Here is a 16,972-nt window from a genome sequence, read left to right on the forward strand (position 1 = left end):
TTAGCCTCCTCCAATTGAGTCCTTCTCCTAATTGGAAGAGGTTAATTTTGAGAAAATTGGGCCAGGCCTGTGTGCTGCAGGTGAATTCTAATTCTAATTGCCCAATTTTCCCAACATTAACCTCTTCTAATTAGGAGAAGAACTCAATTGGAGGAGGCTAATGGCCACAGGTAAAACTTTCCCAGAGAGACTGGCCTTCAGCACATTTAGCTAGCAATCAGAAAATCTGATGAGGGACCAGCACCTCCAAGTTCCCTTCAAGGCACACACCATCTAAGCTGTTTTGAAAAAATACATTTGGTAAATTTAATTTTTAATGTTTCGCTTGTCTCAAGTCCCAACTTCTACTTCTGGGACGATCTAATGTGCCTCTGGTACCCTCTCTAGCTTCCATTTGGCCTCAGGACAAGGTATCTCAATGCTTTTCTATGCCCAAACCTTTTAATTACCCCTGTATGGCAAAATGCCAATTTTTTTTCCAGCTATTGGTTGGACCTCAAGTCCCAAATGTCACCTCCCGGGGAAATCCATAGGCGTGCTTCCATGGCCCTTCCTCACACCTGTCTTCTCTTCCCATTTCTTTTCCAGCCCTTTCTGATCATCCAAAGTTTTATTTTCCACATTTTGGTACTCAGCCAAGTCTTTCGGTGCAAGAAATTGGGCCACCAGCCTCTGCTCCCATGCCTCTCTTTCTCTTCTCACCTGTTTCTTTCTTCTCTCTGCTCTTCTGCTTCTTTCCTTCTCTTCTCTTCCCTTTTTGGTGAGAGGTGGTGGGTGGTGGCTGTATTGGGGAAAGGAACTGCTAGGGGCTAAAAGTCATACTTTCCAGTGGCGGGGTTGGGGAAGTAGTTGCTAATAGGCTTTGATAGTTCCCTTCATATGGCCCACTGCTTCATTTTATTCCTGTCACTTGAATGGAACTAAGGATAGCAATTTTAGAGAGCCAGCACACGCAAGATGGGCCGAATGGGGAAAGGCCACTGAATGGGACTAAGGATAGCTCTTTCAGAGACAGCACAGGCACAATGGGACGAATGGCCTCCCTCTGAGCTGTAAAACTCTGTACTTCTAGAAGGTGCCCCTAAGGGTACCATTTCAGTATAAGAATTTAGCATGAGTTCTATAGGAATATTGCTAGCTCTATGCAGAAGACATAAAATGAAGAAAAAAGGTTCAACAAAAAGTTCAAAAATTATTGTAGTTCATTACAGAATATCTTTAGTAACCACAAGACCAAAGAGAAAAGAACTGTTTGCTCACTTGCGTTTCCAGCCGCTCAGTAATGCGTTGGTTGACACGTTCCTGCAAAATGTCCTCACTCTTTTCAAACTCTTTCAAGAGAAGAACCTCTTCAAAAAGTGTAACATGCCTCAGGTCAGCCATCTTCATAGCGATGTCCAGCTTACATTTCTGGTGGCAAAGGACCCGAAGCTCTGCATCGAAGTTCTGTATCAATTCATTGATCTGGAGAGATAATTCAATTAAAGAATGGAACATTAAATCTGCCAGATATAGGAAATTGCTCGTACTTCCCATTCAAGGATTCCAGCGATGCAGCATTCCACATACTGAGCTTCCCCTCCTCGTCAACTGACAATCTGGTCTTTGGAAATCGCAATCTTTTGGGACCTGTTAAATTTTCAGTAAATAATTCCTGTAAATTTCAAAAGGACTCTAATTTTAATTCAACAGGTCAGTGTGGCCGGTTGCTCACTGTACTTCCGGACTCTTTCAAATATGTTCAACTTCCACATACAAAAGGGGGACTTGCCTTGATCCCACAGCAAGAAGATTCCTGCCTTTAAACCAACCCTCTTCCCCCCCTCCCCCGGACTCTTCCTGTGCCACAGCCTCCTTCTGAGTCAAGACTTTGGCTTTTTTGTCGAGAAGAGGTGAGACCTGTGACGACCAGCTAAAGCTCTGAAACATTGAGGTAAAATAATCAAAGTGGGAGCTAGAACAAAGGCACAAGTTTAAAATAAGCCGTAACACATCAAAAGGGAAAGGACAGCACAGTAGGAAGGAGCTGGAATGGATTTCTTTTGAAGAATTAGGAAGACTCTGCATTGGTAAGTTTATCATTTCTTCTTCAACAAAAGCAAAATACTGCAGATGCTGGAAAAACTCAGCAGGTCAGGCAGCATCTGTGGAGAGAGAAACAGAGATAACATTTCAGGTCGATGACCTTTGTTGACCTCTCCGAACCTTTGCTCAGAGTTTTAATCTCTAAAATCTTCCAGTTCGGATGAAAGGTCATCGATCTGAAACGTTAACTCCGTGTCTCTCTCCACAGATGCTGCCTGACCTACTGAGTATATTCCAGCATTTTCTATTTACCATTTCTCCTTGTTCATTGAAGCTACAAATCCATTTAAGAAAGATGTACCAAACTGATATAAAGATGGGCAGTGGGGTTCTGAGGGTCTCCACCTATAGGCCAGTTACATATTGAAGCACTCATCATCCTGAGCTGTCATTGAAGACAATAATGCTTAGTGAAAATGCTTAAGCTGCTCCAGCCATACAATTGTCCTTGAAAGGAGTTCTATGCATATTAGCTAGGTGGTCAGTGGGAGAATGTACCATGATCACTGTCACAGAGATTGGTATTGGTGACTTTGACTAGATCTGTTTTGGTGCTGTGGGAGGGGCAGAAACCTGATTGGAGTTGCGGGACAGATGGACACAGATCTGGGAAGCGACAACACATTCAAGGACTCTGGAGAGGAAAGGGAGATTGGAGATGGGGCAATAGTTAGTGAGGAAAGAAGGACAAGAGTGGGGCTTTTGAGGATGTGGGGTGATAATGGTGGTTTTCAAAGGGAGGGGGGCAGTGCCTGAAAAGAGGGAACCATTTTTAATAATGGGGGGGTGGGGGGAAGGGAAGAGCAGGAATGGAGGTTGAATGGTCAGCAGTTCAGTGGGAATAGGATCAAAGGAGCAAAGTAGTTTTCATGGATGAGATGAGCTTGAAGAGGGCAGGGTAAGACTTGGGCGGGGGGGGGGGGGGGGAGAACTAGAGAGATGGGGGTTCAGAGCTAGAATGGGATGGTACCTGGGAGAGGTTTGGCTTAGTGGGCAAGGGGAAGGGGAGAATGTAGCAGAGGCAGATGAACGAATGGTCTCTATCTTGGTGATTTAAAAAGTCCATGAGCTCCTCCTTGTTGTTAGAGATGAGGATGGAGGGGTCAGGAGACAGGAGTTAAAGAAGGTGGAGTAAAGGAGCATTAAATTATCTGCCCTCCAGGATGATCCTAGAGTGGTGTGCAATTTTGGCAGAAGAGAGAGGGGCCGTGAAGATCTTGATGTAGTTGAGCCAGATCTACTGCTGGATGGCTAAGCTAGTTGTGTGCCAGACACACTCAGGTTTGTGCTCCTTGATCTTGAGGGAGTGAAAATGGGGGCCAGAGCAGGAGGACCAACAGGGGTGGGAGATGGTGAAGGTTTTGTTCGAGGGTATGGCATCAAAGGTGGAGGCGAGAAAGAAACAATAAGTGAACTTACGTTTATATAGTACCTTACATGTCTTCAGGGCATCCCAAAGTGCTTCACAGTAAATGAATTAATTCTGAAGTATGGTCACTGTTAGTTTGTAGGCAAACACAGCAGCCAAAATCCCACAAACAGCAATGAGGTAAATGACAAGTTAATCTGTTTTGGAGGATCTAGTAGGGTAGATAAAGGGGAACCTGTAGATGTAGTATATTTGGATTTTCAAAGGGCATTCGATAAGGTGCGACATAAAAGGTTGTTACACAAGGTAAGGGCTCATACGGGTTGGGGATAATATGTTAGCATGGGTAGAGGATTGGCTAAAGGACAGAAAACAGAGAGTAGGGATAAACGGGTCATTCTCAGGTTGGCAGGCTGTAACTAGTGGGGTGCCGCAAGGATCGGTGCTTGGGCCTCAGCTATTTACAATCTATATTAATGACTTAGATGAAGGGACTGAGTGTAATGTATCCAAGTGTAACGATGATACAAAGGTAGGTGAGGAGGACACAAAGAGTCTGCAAAGAGATATAGACAGATTAAGTGAGTGGGCAAGAAGGTGGCAGATGGAGTATAATGTGGGGAAATGTGAAGTTATTCACTTTGGTAGGAAGAATAGAAAAACAGAATATTTTTTAAATGGTGAGAAACTAGTAAATGTTGGTGTTCAGAGAGACTTGTGTGTCCTCGTACAAGAAACACAAAAAGTTAGTATGCAGGTACAGCAAGCAATTAGGAAAGCAAATGGCATATTGGCCTTTATTGCAAGGTGGTTAGAGTACAAGAGTAGGAAAGTCTTACTACAGTTGTACAGGGCTTTAGTGAGACCTCACCTGGAGTACTGCGTACAGTTTTGGTCTCCTTATGTAAGGAGGGATATACTTGCCTTGGAGGCGGTACAATGAAGATTCACTAGATTGATTCCTGGGATGAGAGGGTTGTCCTGTGAAGAGAGGTTGAGTAGAATGGACCTATACTCTCTGGAGTTTAGAAGAATGAGAGGGGATCTCATTGAAACATATAGGATTCTGAAAGGGCTTGACGGGGTAGATGCTGAGAGACTATTTCCCCTGGCTAGAGTCTAGAACCAGGGGGCATAGTCTCAGGATAAGGGGTCCGCCGTTCAAGACTGAGATGAGGAGGAATTTATTCACGCAGAGGGTTATGAATCTTTTGAATTCTCTACACCCGAGGGCCGTGGATGCTGAGTCATTAAATATATTCAAGGCTGAGATCGACAGATTTTTGGACTCTAGGAGAATCAAAGGATATGGGGATCGGGCAGGAAAGTGGAGTTGAGGTTGAAGATCAGCCATGATCTGATTGAACGGCGGTGCAGGCTCGAGGGGCCGTATGGCCTACTCCTGCTCTTATTTCTTATGTTCTTATGTAATGACTGAGGGATAAGTGTTGCTCAGTACACCTGCTCTTCTTCAAATAGTGCTACAGGATCTTTCACATCTACCTGAACAGACAGACAGGATCTCAGTTTAAAATCTCATCCAAAACACAGCACCTCTGATGGTGCAGATGATGTGCTGTGGGAGACTGAGACACAACAACAACTTGCATTTATATAGCGCCTTTAACGTAGTAAAATGTCCCAAGTCGCTTCAAAGGAGCGTAAATCGGATAGAATTTGATACAGAGCCACATAAGGAGATATTAGGACAGGTGACCAAAAGCTTGGTCAAAGAGGTAGGTTTTAAGGACCGTCTTAAAGGAGGAGAGAGAGGTAGAAAGGCAGAGAGGATTAGGGAGGGAATTCCAGAGCTTAGGGCCTAGGCAGCTGAAGGCACGGCTGCCAATGATGGAGCAATTAAAATCGGGGATGCGCAAGAGGCCAGAATTGGAGGAGCACAGAGATCTCGGAGGGTTAGGGCTGGAGAAGGTTACAGAGATAGGGAGAGGCAAGGCCATGGAGGGATTTGTAAACAAGGATGAGAATTTTAAAATCGAGGTGTTACTGGACTGGGAGCCAATGTAGGTCAGCGAGCACAGGGTGATGAGTGAATGGGACTTGGTGCGAGTTAGGATACAGGCAGCAGAGTTTTGGATGAGTTCAAGTTTATAGAGGGTGGAAGACGGGAGGTCGGCCAGGAGAGCTTTGGAATAGTCGAGTTTAGAGGTAACAAAGCCATGGATGAGGGTTTCAGCAGCAGATGAGCTGACGCGGGGGTGGAGACAGGTGATGTTACGGAGATGGAAGTAAGCGGTCTTGGTGATGGAGTGGATATGTGATCGGAATCTCATCTCAGGGTCAAACAGGACACCAACGTTGGGGACAGTCTGGTTCAGCCTCAGACAGCGGCCAGGGAGAGGGATGGAGTCGGTGGCTAGGGAACGGAGTTTGTGGCGGGGACCAAAGACAATGGCTCCGGTCTTACCAATATTTTGTTGGAGGAAATTTCTGCTCATCCAGTAGTGGATGTGGGACAAGCAGCGTGACAAATCAGAGACAGTGGAGGGGTCGAGGGAGCTGGGTGTCCTCAGCATACATGTGGAACCTGACATTGTGCTTTCGGATGGTGTCACCAAGGGGCATGTAGACTCAGCAGGAACTGTGTTGTGGGATAGTGAGACCCAGCAGGAATCATAGAATCATAGAAGGTTATAGCACGGAAGGAGGCCATTTGTCCATCGAGTCTGCGCCGGCACTATGCTTGAGCAATTCAGCTACTCCCACTGCCCCATAGCCGTGCAAATTTTTTCATTTCAAGTACTTATCCAATTCCCTTTTGAAGGCCGTGATTGAATCTGCCTCCACCACTCCCTCGGGCAGTGCATTCCAGATCATAACCACTCGCTGTGTAAAAAAGTTTTTCCTCGTATTACCTTTGTTTTTTTTGCCAATCACCTTAAATCTATGCCCTCTGGCTCTTGACCCTTCCGCCAATAGAAACAGTTTCTCTCTATCCACTCTGTCTAGACCCTTCATGATTTTGAATACCTCTATCAAATCTCCTCTCAACCTTCTCTGTTCCAAGGAGAACAATCCCAGCCTCTCCAGTCTATCCACGTAATTTAAGTTCCTCATCCCTGGAATCATTCTAGTAAATCTCTTCTGCACCCTCTCTAAGGCCTTCACATCCTTCCTAAAGTGTGGTGCCCAGAACTGGACACAATACTCCAGTTGTGGCCAAACCAGTGTTTTGTAAAGGTTCATCATGACTTCCTTGCTTTTGTACTCTATGCCTCTATTTATAAAGCCCAGAATCCCATATGCTTTTTTAACCGCTTTCTCAACCTGCCCTGCCACCTTCAACAATTTATACATCCCCAGATCCCTCTGTTCTTCCTCCCCTTGTAGAATTGTGCCCTCTAGTTTATATTGCCTCTCTTCATTTTTCCTATCGAAATGCATCACCTCGCATTTTTCCACGTTAAACTTCATCTGCCACGTGTCCGCCCATGCCACTAGCCTATCTATATCCTCTTGAAGTCTATCGCTATCTTCCTCACTGCTCACTACCCTTCCAAGTTTTGTGTCATCCGCAAATTTTGAAATTGTGCCCTTTACTCCCAAATCCAAGTCATTAATATATATCAAGAAAAGCAGTGGTCCCAGCACCGACCTCTGGGGAACACCACTGTACACCTCCCTCCAGTCCGAAAAACAACCGCTCACCACTACCTTCTGTTTCCTATCATTTAGCCAATTCTGTAGCCATGTTGCTATTGTCCCCTTTATTCCATGGGCCGCAATCTTAATAGCATGTGGCACTCTATCAAACGCTTTTTGAAAATCCATATACACCACATCAACTACATTGCCCTCATTTACCCTCTCTGTTACCTCATCAAAAAACTCTATCAAGTTGGTTAAACATGATTTGCCTTTAACAAATCCGTGCTGGCTTTCCCGAATCAATCCACACTCGTCCAAGTGACTGTTAATTCGTTCCCGGATTATCGTTTCCACTCTGTGGTGGGGCAGTGAGACCCAGCAGGAACTGTGCTGCTGGACAGTGAGACCCAGCAGGAACTGTGCTGCGGGACAGTGAGACCCAGCAGGAACTGTGCTGCGGGACAGTGAGACCCAGCAGGAACTGTGCTGCGGGACAGTGAGACCCAGCAGGAACTGTGCTGCACGACAGTGAGACCCAGCAGGAACTGTGCTGCAGGACAGTGAGACCCAGCAGGAACTGTGCTGCGGGACAGTGAGACCCAGCAGGAACTGTGCTGCGGGACAGTGAGACCCAGCAGGAACTGTGCTGCGGGACAGTGAGACCCAGCAGGAACTGTGCTGCGGGACAGTGAGACCCAGCAGGAACTGTGCTGCGGGACAGTGAGACCCAGCAGGAACTGTGCTGCGGGACAGTGAGACCCAGCAGGAACTGTGCTGCACGACAGTGAGACCCAGCAGGAACTGTGCTGCGGGACAATGAGACCCAGCAGGAACTGTGCTGCGGGACAGTGAGACCCAGCAGGAACTGTGCTGCGGGACAGTGAGACCCAGCAGGAACTGTGCTGCGGGACAATGAGACCCAGCAGGAACTGTGCTGCGGGACAGTGAGACCCAGCAGGAACTGTGCTGCACGACAGTGAGACCCGGCAGGAACTGTGCTGCACGACAGTGAGACCCGGCAGGAACTGTGCTGCGGGACAGTGAGACCCAGCAGGAACTGTGCTGCGGGACAGTGAGACCCAGCAGGAACTGTGCTGCGGGACAGTGAGACCCAGCAGGAACTGTGCTGCACGACAGTGAGACCCAGCAGGAACTGTGCTGCACGACAGTGAGACCCAGCAGGAACTGTGCTGCACGACAGTGAGACCCAGCAGGAACTGTGCTGCGGGACAGTGAGACCCAGCAGGAACTGTGCTGCACGACAGTGAGACCCAGCAGGAACTGTGCTGCGGGACAGTGAGACCCAGCAGGAACTGTACTGCGGGACAGTGAGACCCAGCAGGAACTGTACTGCGGGACAGTGAGACCCAGCAGGAACTGTGCTGCGGGACAGTGAGACCCAGCAGGAACTGTGCTGCACGACAGTGAGACCCAGCAGGAACTGTGCTGCGGGACAGTGAGACCCAGCAGGAACTGTGCTGCAGGACAGTGAGACCCAGCAGGAACTGTGCTGCGGGGCAGTGAGACCCAGCAGGAACTGTGCTGCGGGGCAGTGAGACCCAGCAGGAACTGTGCTGCGGGGCAGTGAGACCCAGCAGGAACTGTCCAATCTCTGGATGTCCTCAGAACTATAGTTTGCAAGGCCAGTATGGAGTTAGTAGCATCACCTTATTCCTTCAGCTCCGAATTGTTTGGGTATCTGATGGAAGGGCTGATATTGAATGCTATACCGTCACATCACTGACCACAAGCAGAAAATGTTCAATATCAAATTGACGCTAGCAGTTTCTTTGATATGTCAGTGTCAGTGTACGTGGTACAATACTCAGCAGTGTTCAGAAATACCCTGTTGATTCTACATCATAAGCTTCAGTGGTTTTTTTGGGGGCTTTCTGTATAATCATCTGCTTTATACAGGAGCCATTTTTAGTCAGGTTAACTAAAACCCAATAAATGTTTACTCGGGTTAACATGCTATTGTCTCATTATTATCATCGCCATCTCTAACATACCTTCCTCAGCAACGCAACTTGTAAATAGACATTTCTTTTCTCTTCAATTATCTTGATTTCAGCCTCCAGATTTGACGGTGGAACGGCCTTACCTGCTGGGGGTTTCTTAGCGTTTCGTTCTAGCTGCACAGATGAGGCTGATGGATTTACAATTTCAGACAATTTCCGAACCTCACTGAGCTGTTCAGACAGCTTCTTGCGTTTCGGGCTGGGAGTGTGTTCTTCCTTGAATTCCAAAAGTTTTTCCTTGTCATATTGGAACTTCTTCTCAGGTGTTTCATCAGGGTACAGACTTGGGACTATGGGAATGGGAAGATGTTGTGAAGGATCGAGTTGGGCCTGTATTGACCTCAACTCCTCAGTTAGGCTGGTGATTTGTTCAACAATATCAAGCTTTATGTCATGAAGATCAACTATCTTACTGCTCATTTCAACTTTGAGTTCATGAATCTGTAAAAGACGATAAAAACATCTCATTAGGTTGTATGGATGTAAGTAGAATACCCCAGAAGGCTGAGGTTTTGCATGCCGTGTATTTTTCCAACGGTAGGATGACCACCAGAAGCTGGTGTGTGGCATGAGTCGACACACCCAGCCCTTGGTTTCAGAGGTTACAGGCTTTCAAAACCGCTCACTGACATCAGAAATACACCAAATGATGGAATTAAGTGGGATTGTTGATGAAATTTAAAGAACATGTAAAATAAAGAAAGAAAGAACTTGCATTTATATAGCACCTTTCACTACCTCAGGACATCCCAAAGCACTTTACAGCTAATGAAGTACTTTTGAAGTGTGGTCACTGTTGTAATGTAGGAAACACGGCAGCCAATTTGTGCACAGCAAGATCCCACAAACAGCAATGTGATAATGACCAGATAATTTGTTTTGGTGATGTCAGTTGAGGGATAAATATTGGCCGGGACACCGGGGAGAACGCCCTTGCTCTTCTTCAAAATAGTGCAATGGGATCTTTTACATCCACCTGAGGGGGTAGACAGGGCCTCGGTTTAACGTCTCACCTGAAAAACGGCACCTCCGATAGTGCAGCACTCCCTCAGTACTGCACCGGAGTGTCAGCCTAGATTTTGTGCTCAACTCCCTGGATTGGGACTTGAACCAACAACCTTCTGATTCAGAGGCGAGCCACTGCTGACACAGCTCAGAGCTAGTGCTAAGGACCGATTGAAAACCATGGTACTACCCACTTATGTGTAGCACAGTAAAAGAGATTTAAAACATACGATTATCAGAAGTTATTATACTTTCAGACTGTATATCGTGTTATGTAATTTGATCTGTATACATCTCTCAATACACTGTATATTGTGTTATGTAAATTGATCTGTACACATCTCTCAATACATTGTGTATAGTGTTATGTAAATGGATCTGTACTCATCTCAATATTCTGTAAATTATGCACAGAAAAGGTGTCCTGAGCCACTTTAGTCATGGTGCCAGGAAATATTTATTTTCCCAGAGAATCATCATCCCCTGTAACAAACTGTCAAGAGATGTGGTGAGTACGGAGTTGCTTTGGTCCTTTAAAAGGGAACTCGACAGGTTCTTTTTATGGGCATAAGTTGTCACTTAGCTGAGACTGATGATGAGCAACGGGCAACCAACGTTGCCTGGAACTTGCTGTAATCCAAGAGGAATTTCACACAGTTTTTGCTGAACTGGCCATAGATTTGTTCCTTTGTGTTTTGCCTTTCCCAGGAGCAGGCATTCCTGGGTGGGAGTTGGACAGTGCACAAGTTTACAATGTCGAATGGATGGGGCAGGCTTGATGAGTCTGATGGTCTTCTGCTCTTCTTTTCAATAGTTTGTAACTGTGTACACCATTTTACCACAGTGAAAGAGGAATACAGGCTGCAGAGAGGGTGATGTCGACAAGGAAAGGGGACAGACAGTCAATACGGCTGGCGCTCAAAGATAAAAAGGGTTTGTCACATTAGTAAGGCTGTATTATAGACCTCCAAATTGTGGGATGGAGTCCCAAATCTCTGACCCACGCTCACCCACCGAGGAAGGAAATCTGCAGTCAGATTAGAGAAATGATTAGGAATAACAAAATGATTTTTCTGGGAACAGGATGGGTAAATGTGATTAGGACTGTTTACTCAAACAGAGGGGAAACACTGGCGGTCTGGATGGGCCGAATGGCCTGTGTCTGTGCTGTAACTGTTATGCATTTCTATGCATTCAGGCCAAACTCCGTCAGCTGCCTTCTCACTCCGTTGACTTCCTGCAGCCCAGTATGTGTGCATAATTGATTAATTAATTAAACCAGAATGTTCAGGTGGTTTTCAGCATGTCGGACAGATGCCCTACTGCATACTATTCCCACCCAAAAGTACATGCCGGGTCATTTACCAATCACGGGTTTGGGACTCCAACCCATGTAGAAGAGGTGATCATACATGATCCACAGCAAATTCTACGTTAGTACATACCAGCTCCTCGAGGCGAATAAGCTGGTTCCTTTTTTTCTCTGCGTTAATTCGCAGATGTTCCGGCACTGTGTAGTCAGCGGCTGTTTTTAACTTGAAATCTCCCATGTGCTCCTGAGCTTCTTTGATCGCTGCCACATCATTTGGATCTTCATAGTTATCGTCGGGTCTGCTCAAGTAACTACAGAAAACAAAAGTGCATTACAAAGAATTCTGCACTGCTCCTGTTGTAGACATGGTGCTCTGGTCTCTCACCCCCCCAACGTAGGAACATAGGAGCAGGAGGAGGACATTCAGCCCCTCGAGCCTGTTCCGCCATTCAATAATATCATGGCTGATCTGTATCTCAACTCCATTTACCTGTTCCGTAACCCGTAATACAATGCCTAACAAAAATCTATCAAAATCAACATCCTGGATGAAATAACAAAAGCTACAGAACAGTTAGGATATGGGTGTTATGCAGGTCCCATCCATAATAAGCACTCCAGAGAAACTGAGCTGAGACTTCCAGTGATCCCTTGCTACAGTCATTATCTCATTGCTGGGACCAAACTGGTTGCTGTGTTTGTCTACATTATAACAGCGACAACACTTCACAAATAACTCATTGGCTGCAAAGTACTTTGGGACGTCCTGTGGACGTGAAAGGTGCTATATAAATGCTTTTTCTCTGCTTCTACGGACAACAACTTGCATTTATATAGCGCCTTTAACGTAGTAAAACATCCCAAAGTGCTTCACAAGAGCATTATTAAACAAAAATTGACACCAAGCCAAAGGAGACATTACGACAGGTGACCAAAAGCTTGGTCAAAGAGGTAGTTTTAAGGAGCGTCTTGAAGGAAGAGGTAGAGAGGCGGAGAGGTTTAGGGAGGGAATTCCAGAGCTTAGGGCCTAGACAGCTGAAGGCACAGCCACCAATGGTGGAGCGATTAAAATCATGGATGTGCAAGTGGCCAGAATTGGAGGAACGCTGAGATCTCAGAAGGTTATAGGGCTGGAGGACATTACAGAGATAGGGAGGGGCGAGGCCATGGACAGATTTGAAGGATGAGAGTTTTAAAAATCAAGGCATTGCCAGACCGGGAGCCAATATAGGTCATCGAGCACAGGGGTGATGGGTGAACAGGACTTGGTGCGAGTTAGAATATGGGCAGCAGAGTTTTTGATGAGCTCAAGTTTATGGAAGGTGGAAGATGCACCCAAACTTAGTTTCAGGAACATGACTTCAGCTGATTGAAAACTCTTTTGCCTGTCGTCACACAGAATTTAATGCAGCACTTGGCTTTGACACAGAAAAACAGCAAGTCTGTTGCAAAGTGCAAACAAGCAGGCGAGCTCAAAGGGAGTTGTTGACAGTAACAATGGGCTCAAGAGAGCAACTCCTCCAAACCCGATGGACATTAAATGTGGAGGCAGAGATCCTCTGGTCACTGTGTTTAGCAACATCATAAATGTATTTGTGAGGATTTCCTTGTCTTCCTATCTCTCACAAACACATTATAAAAGGGCAGATTCACTAGAAATACTGAGCACAGGAGAGCTCCATGAATGCATTCACAGTGTTACTACAGATGCCTGGATCTGCTGCTAGACCTGTACTGGGGTGGTAGGGACTTCTGCCCACTGCCATGTTCCAGACAGAGCCTGTCGCATTTTCAGGGGTCAGCTCGTTTGGTTCATTCTGGGTGGCCTCCTGGCAGTAATATTCCCACCACTGGGAGCTTGCCACCGGCCTAGGGGAAGGAGGGAAGAGGGATATTGGTGGAGTATTCCAAACTTGCTCCAGCAGCTTAAAGGGGCAGGCCAGGAAACTTAAAATGTTTTGGGAAGCCATGTCAGCGAGTGAAGCTTCAGTGCTCGAAGCTCCAAACATTATCACACTAATCGGTGGACGAACATCTAGCCTAAATAAGTCAGAAGAGGGATCAAGTATTTGGGACAGGGTGTAGACGTCCATCCTAAGGGAGGTGGCCATCTCCATAACCCCCTGCACTGCACAACAGTGCCGAGCAAAAGAATACAGTCACCTCACCAGGGCAGGCCAGGTAAGAGGCATCTTGTAAGAAAGCACTGTAATAAGCATGGTTTACAACTTCCCCTCAACCACCATTCAACTATCAATGTATGGGACATCCTGCAGAATCCTTCACACCCACTTCCTTCACCTTCCCCATTGTGCCCTTCCCTCATAGCTTTCCAGAATAGCTACACTGCGAGCCTCACCTGAGCACTTGCTTGTTCCATGTGCCAGTTCTCAGCCCCATGGTTTGCCTGCTACTAGAAAGGGATTACATATCATGGGAACCAGACGGCATTCATACTGTTCACCTTCTCCTTGAAGGAGAAAGCGGCCCCTTAGCAAAGGCAGAGAATGGCTGCAAGAAGCCCCCTCTCTCCCCCACCCCTGTATTCAGCCTCTAAGCACTTCAACCGCTGAGCAGGCAGAGAGCTGTGAGAGTGGGAAACAGAGAAGGAGAAAGGCTGGTGCCAGCTTCAGGTTGGTTACAGCATTCAGCTTCTCTATCTTGGTGTGCAGCACACAGAATTTGTCATCTGGATACATCAGCAAACCCTTGTGGACTTCAGCACGACAGTGACTACACTTCAAAAGTACTTAATCGGCTGTAAAGTGCTTTGAGATGTCCTGAGGTCATAAACGGCGCTATATAAATACAAGTCTTTCTTTCTTTCTTTTGTATTGACAATCAAATGGGAATTGTACATAGGAACATGAGTAGGCCATTTAGCCCCTTGAGCCTGTTCCACCATTCAATTAGATCACGGATGATCTGTACCTCAACCCCATTTACCTACCTTTGCTCCATATCCCTTGATACCCTTACCTAACAAAAATCTGTCAATCTCAGTTTTAAAAATTTCAATTGGCTTTTTGGTGGTGGGGGGTAGGGGGGGATGAGTTCCAGATTTCCACTACCCTTTGTGTGAAAAATGTTACTGCCCACCAGCCATGGCTTCCTGTATTCTTCTTGCCCTCTGCTTTATGCAAGAAGCAGAGGAGGAGCAGAACAAGGTGCCTGCTGCACGTGAGGGCAACACTTCTTCACATGTACGATCAGTCACACTTTCCCTACCGTGTGCTGGCCCAGAGACATTCAACCAGAGCATTGCACAGTGGGCTAGAAGGCTGGGGCACAGAGTACGTGGGCCAGAGAGGCTGGGGATAGAGCATAAGAAGGCTGACGCTGATGACAAGAGGGTCCTGAGACGTCTGCTCTTGGTGGAGGAGCCTCTGGATTTAAAAGACGGATACGATCAGGACATGGAGCATATATGAAGACACTGGAGCTGGTCTGAGATTATGCCTCATGTGATTGGTGCCCTGGAGGAGCGTGCCACCCATATATAGACATCATGATGGATGTGAGTTCAGCTATGGAATCCACCCAGGACGGGGTGGCAGCTCCATGTCTATCTGCATTGGAGGCCCGTACACCAAGGCCCGAAGGACAGTCGTAGCTTCTTTCACGTGTGTTCAGACTGCTGCTCTTCAGGGCGATGGCGCCAGATTACAGGGGGCTGTCTCTAGCTGGTAAATTTGAAATACTCCTTTCTCTGCCCCCAACAATATTCAAATGTGCCCAGGGGATGGAAATGGTCACAGGATCTGTACTCTGTCATTTAAATTATATCCTCCTCTGCACCCTTTTGCAATTTCAGCACCCCAACAACAAAGCACTGTCGTATGTGGTGAGAATAGATAACAAACACAAAGAGTACATTAAAGACTAAAATAATGCTCAATATATGTGTACAGGTAATGCCATTAAATCATCCATCATTAATCATTTAATATCAAACTAACTATTGAATGTTTAAAAGGAGTCAACTATATTCAATTCAATCACTACAACAACATCTCCCATTTATATAGCGCCTTTAATGTAGTAAAACGTCCTGAAGCACTTCACAGGAGCGTTATCAAACAGAATTTGACACTGAACCATATAAGGAGATATTAGGACTGGTGACCAAAAGCTTGGTCAAAGAGGCAGTTTTAAAGAGCGTCTTAAAGGAGGAGAGAGGCGAAGAGGTTTAGGGAGGGAATTCCAGAGCTTAGGGCCCAGGCAGCTGAAGGCACGGCCGCCAATGGTTGAGCGATTAAAATCAGGCTTGTGCATAGAATACATACATCAGTAAGCTGGGTAAAATTTTCAATCTTGTTTTCTTTACTTTCTTTACTGAAAGCAACAACATTTAAATAGTTAAAAGAAGTAAAAAAATCACTCACAGCTCTTTCCATTCCTTTTTCCTCTGGTCAATTTTGGCTTTTACTTTATCTGTTTTATTGATCATTTTCTGCAGTCTATCAGCTCGTTGTTTCCCAACATTCATCTTTGCTTGTGGGAGTTGTGAACCTTCCAACAGGCCAACTTCTACATCCTTTTCCTCAGTCTCATCCTTATCAATGCCTAAAGAGAGTGGAGTAGCAATGAATCAGATAATGAGTCGTAACAACCCATTCTTTCACTAGAAGTCGCAACCCAAGGCTCAACATTAACATGGGAGGCCATTAACAGCAGGTCACAGGACCTGCAGTAGTAACCGTGGCCCATCAGAAGGGCAGGCTATGAGATAACATGGCAACCGTTGGCTCCTAACAAAAGGGAATCTCCAGAAACACAGTAAAGATGGACACTTTCACTGCGCCAACCAAGCCAAAGCTGACCACAGTGCCGCATTAACTGCAGACTACAAGAGGTCTGCAAGAAAACACAGTGACATTGGGACCAGCTCTGGGACAGAAGTGGTCTGCATAGACGGGCTTCACTTGGACAAGGCTGGGACTAGAGTCCTCACTGGAAGAGTAATTAGTGCTATGGGGAGAGGGAGTTGAAATAAGAGGAAAGGGAAAACAAAGAAGCTGAAAGGAAACCAAAGGACTAAGGTGTGTAAGAAAGATTAAAAGAAAAGCAGAGGCAGGTTTGAATAGTTTGTATGTAAATGCATGAAGTATTACAAATATAATTGGTGAGCTAGAGGCACAAATTGCAATGGGGGGGTATGATATAATTAATTAAGAGGCATGATTTCAGCTAAAAAGGACGGGACACTGAACATTCCTGGTTGCAAAATATTCAGGAAGGAAAGGAAAAAAGGCAGGAGGGGTGACAGTGTTCATCAAATATTCCATTTATAGCACTAGAATGTAAGGGTGATATAGGAGCTGGTGCAAAAGCTACATCAACGTACTTAGAGTTAAGGAATAAGAAGGGAGCTGTTTCTCTATTCGGAGTATATTATAGACCACCAAATGGGGGAAAGGAGATAGAGGAAGAGATACGTGGACAAGTAAATGAAAGCTGGACAACAGGGCCATGATAATGGATTATTTTAATTATCTAGAGATAGACTGGGGTAAAAGTAATTTAATGATTGGGGCAAAGAATTTGTTAGAGGATGGGTGTTCTTACTTATAA

General features: G+C 45.9%; 1 protein-coding gene across 1 annotated transcript in view; it reads right to left on the bottom strand.

Moving 5' to 3' along the window:
• Positions 1–16,972, bottom strand: part of LOC137327067 (cilia- and flagella-associated protein 44) — a 216,166-nt gene that overhangs the window by 44,136 nt on the left and 155,058 nt on the right. Inside the window, exons 23-26 of the mRNA XM_067992476.1 lie at positions 15,784–15,964; positions 11,532–11,709; positions 9,073–9,522; positions 1,261–1,464 (exon numbers count right to left, since the gene is read on the bottom strand). Of these exons, the coding sequence (XP_067848577.1) occupies positions 1,261–1,464; positions 9,073–9,522; positions 11,532–11,709; positions 15,784–15,964 (1,013 nt within the window). The remainder of the gene's footprint in view (positions 1–1,260; positions 1,465–9,072; positions 9,523–11,531; positions 11,710–15,783; positions 15,965–16,972) is intronic.

The sequence above is a fragment of the Heptranchias perlo genome, chromosome 11 (assembly GCF_035084215.1).
Source record: "Heptranchias perlo isolate sHepPer1 chromosome 11, sHepPer1.hap1, whole genome shotgun sequence".
Lineage (NCBI taxonomy): Eukaryota > Metazoa > Chordata > Chondrichthyes > Hexanchiformes > Hexanchidae > Heptranchias > Heptranchias perlo.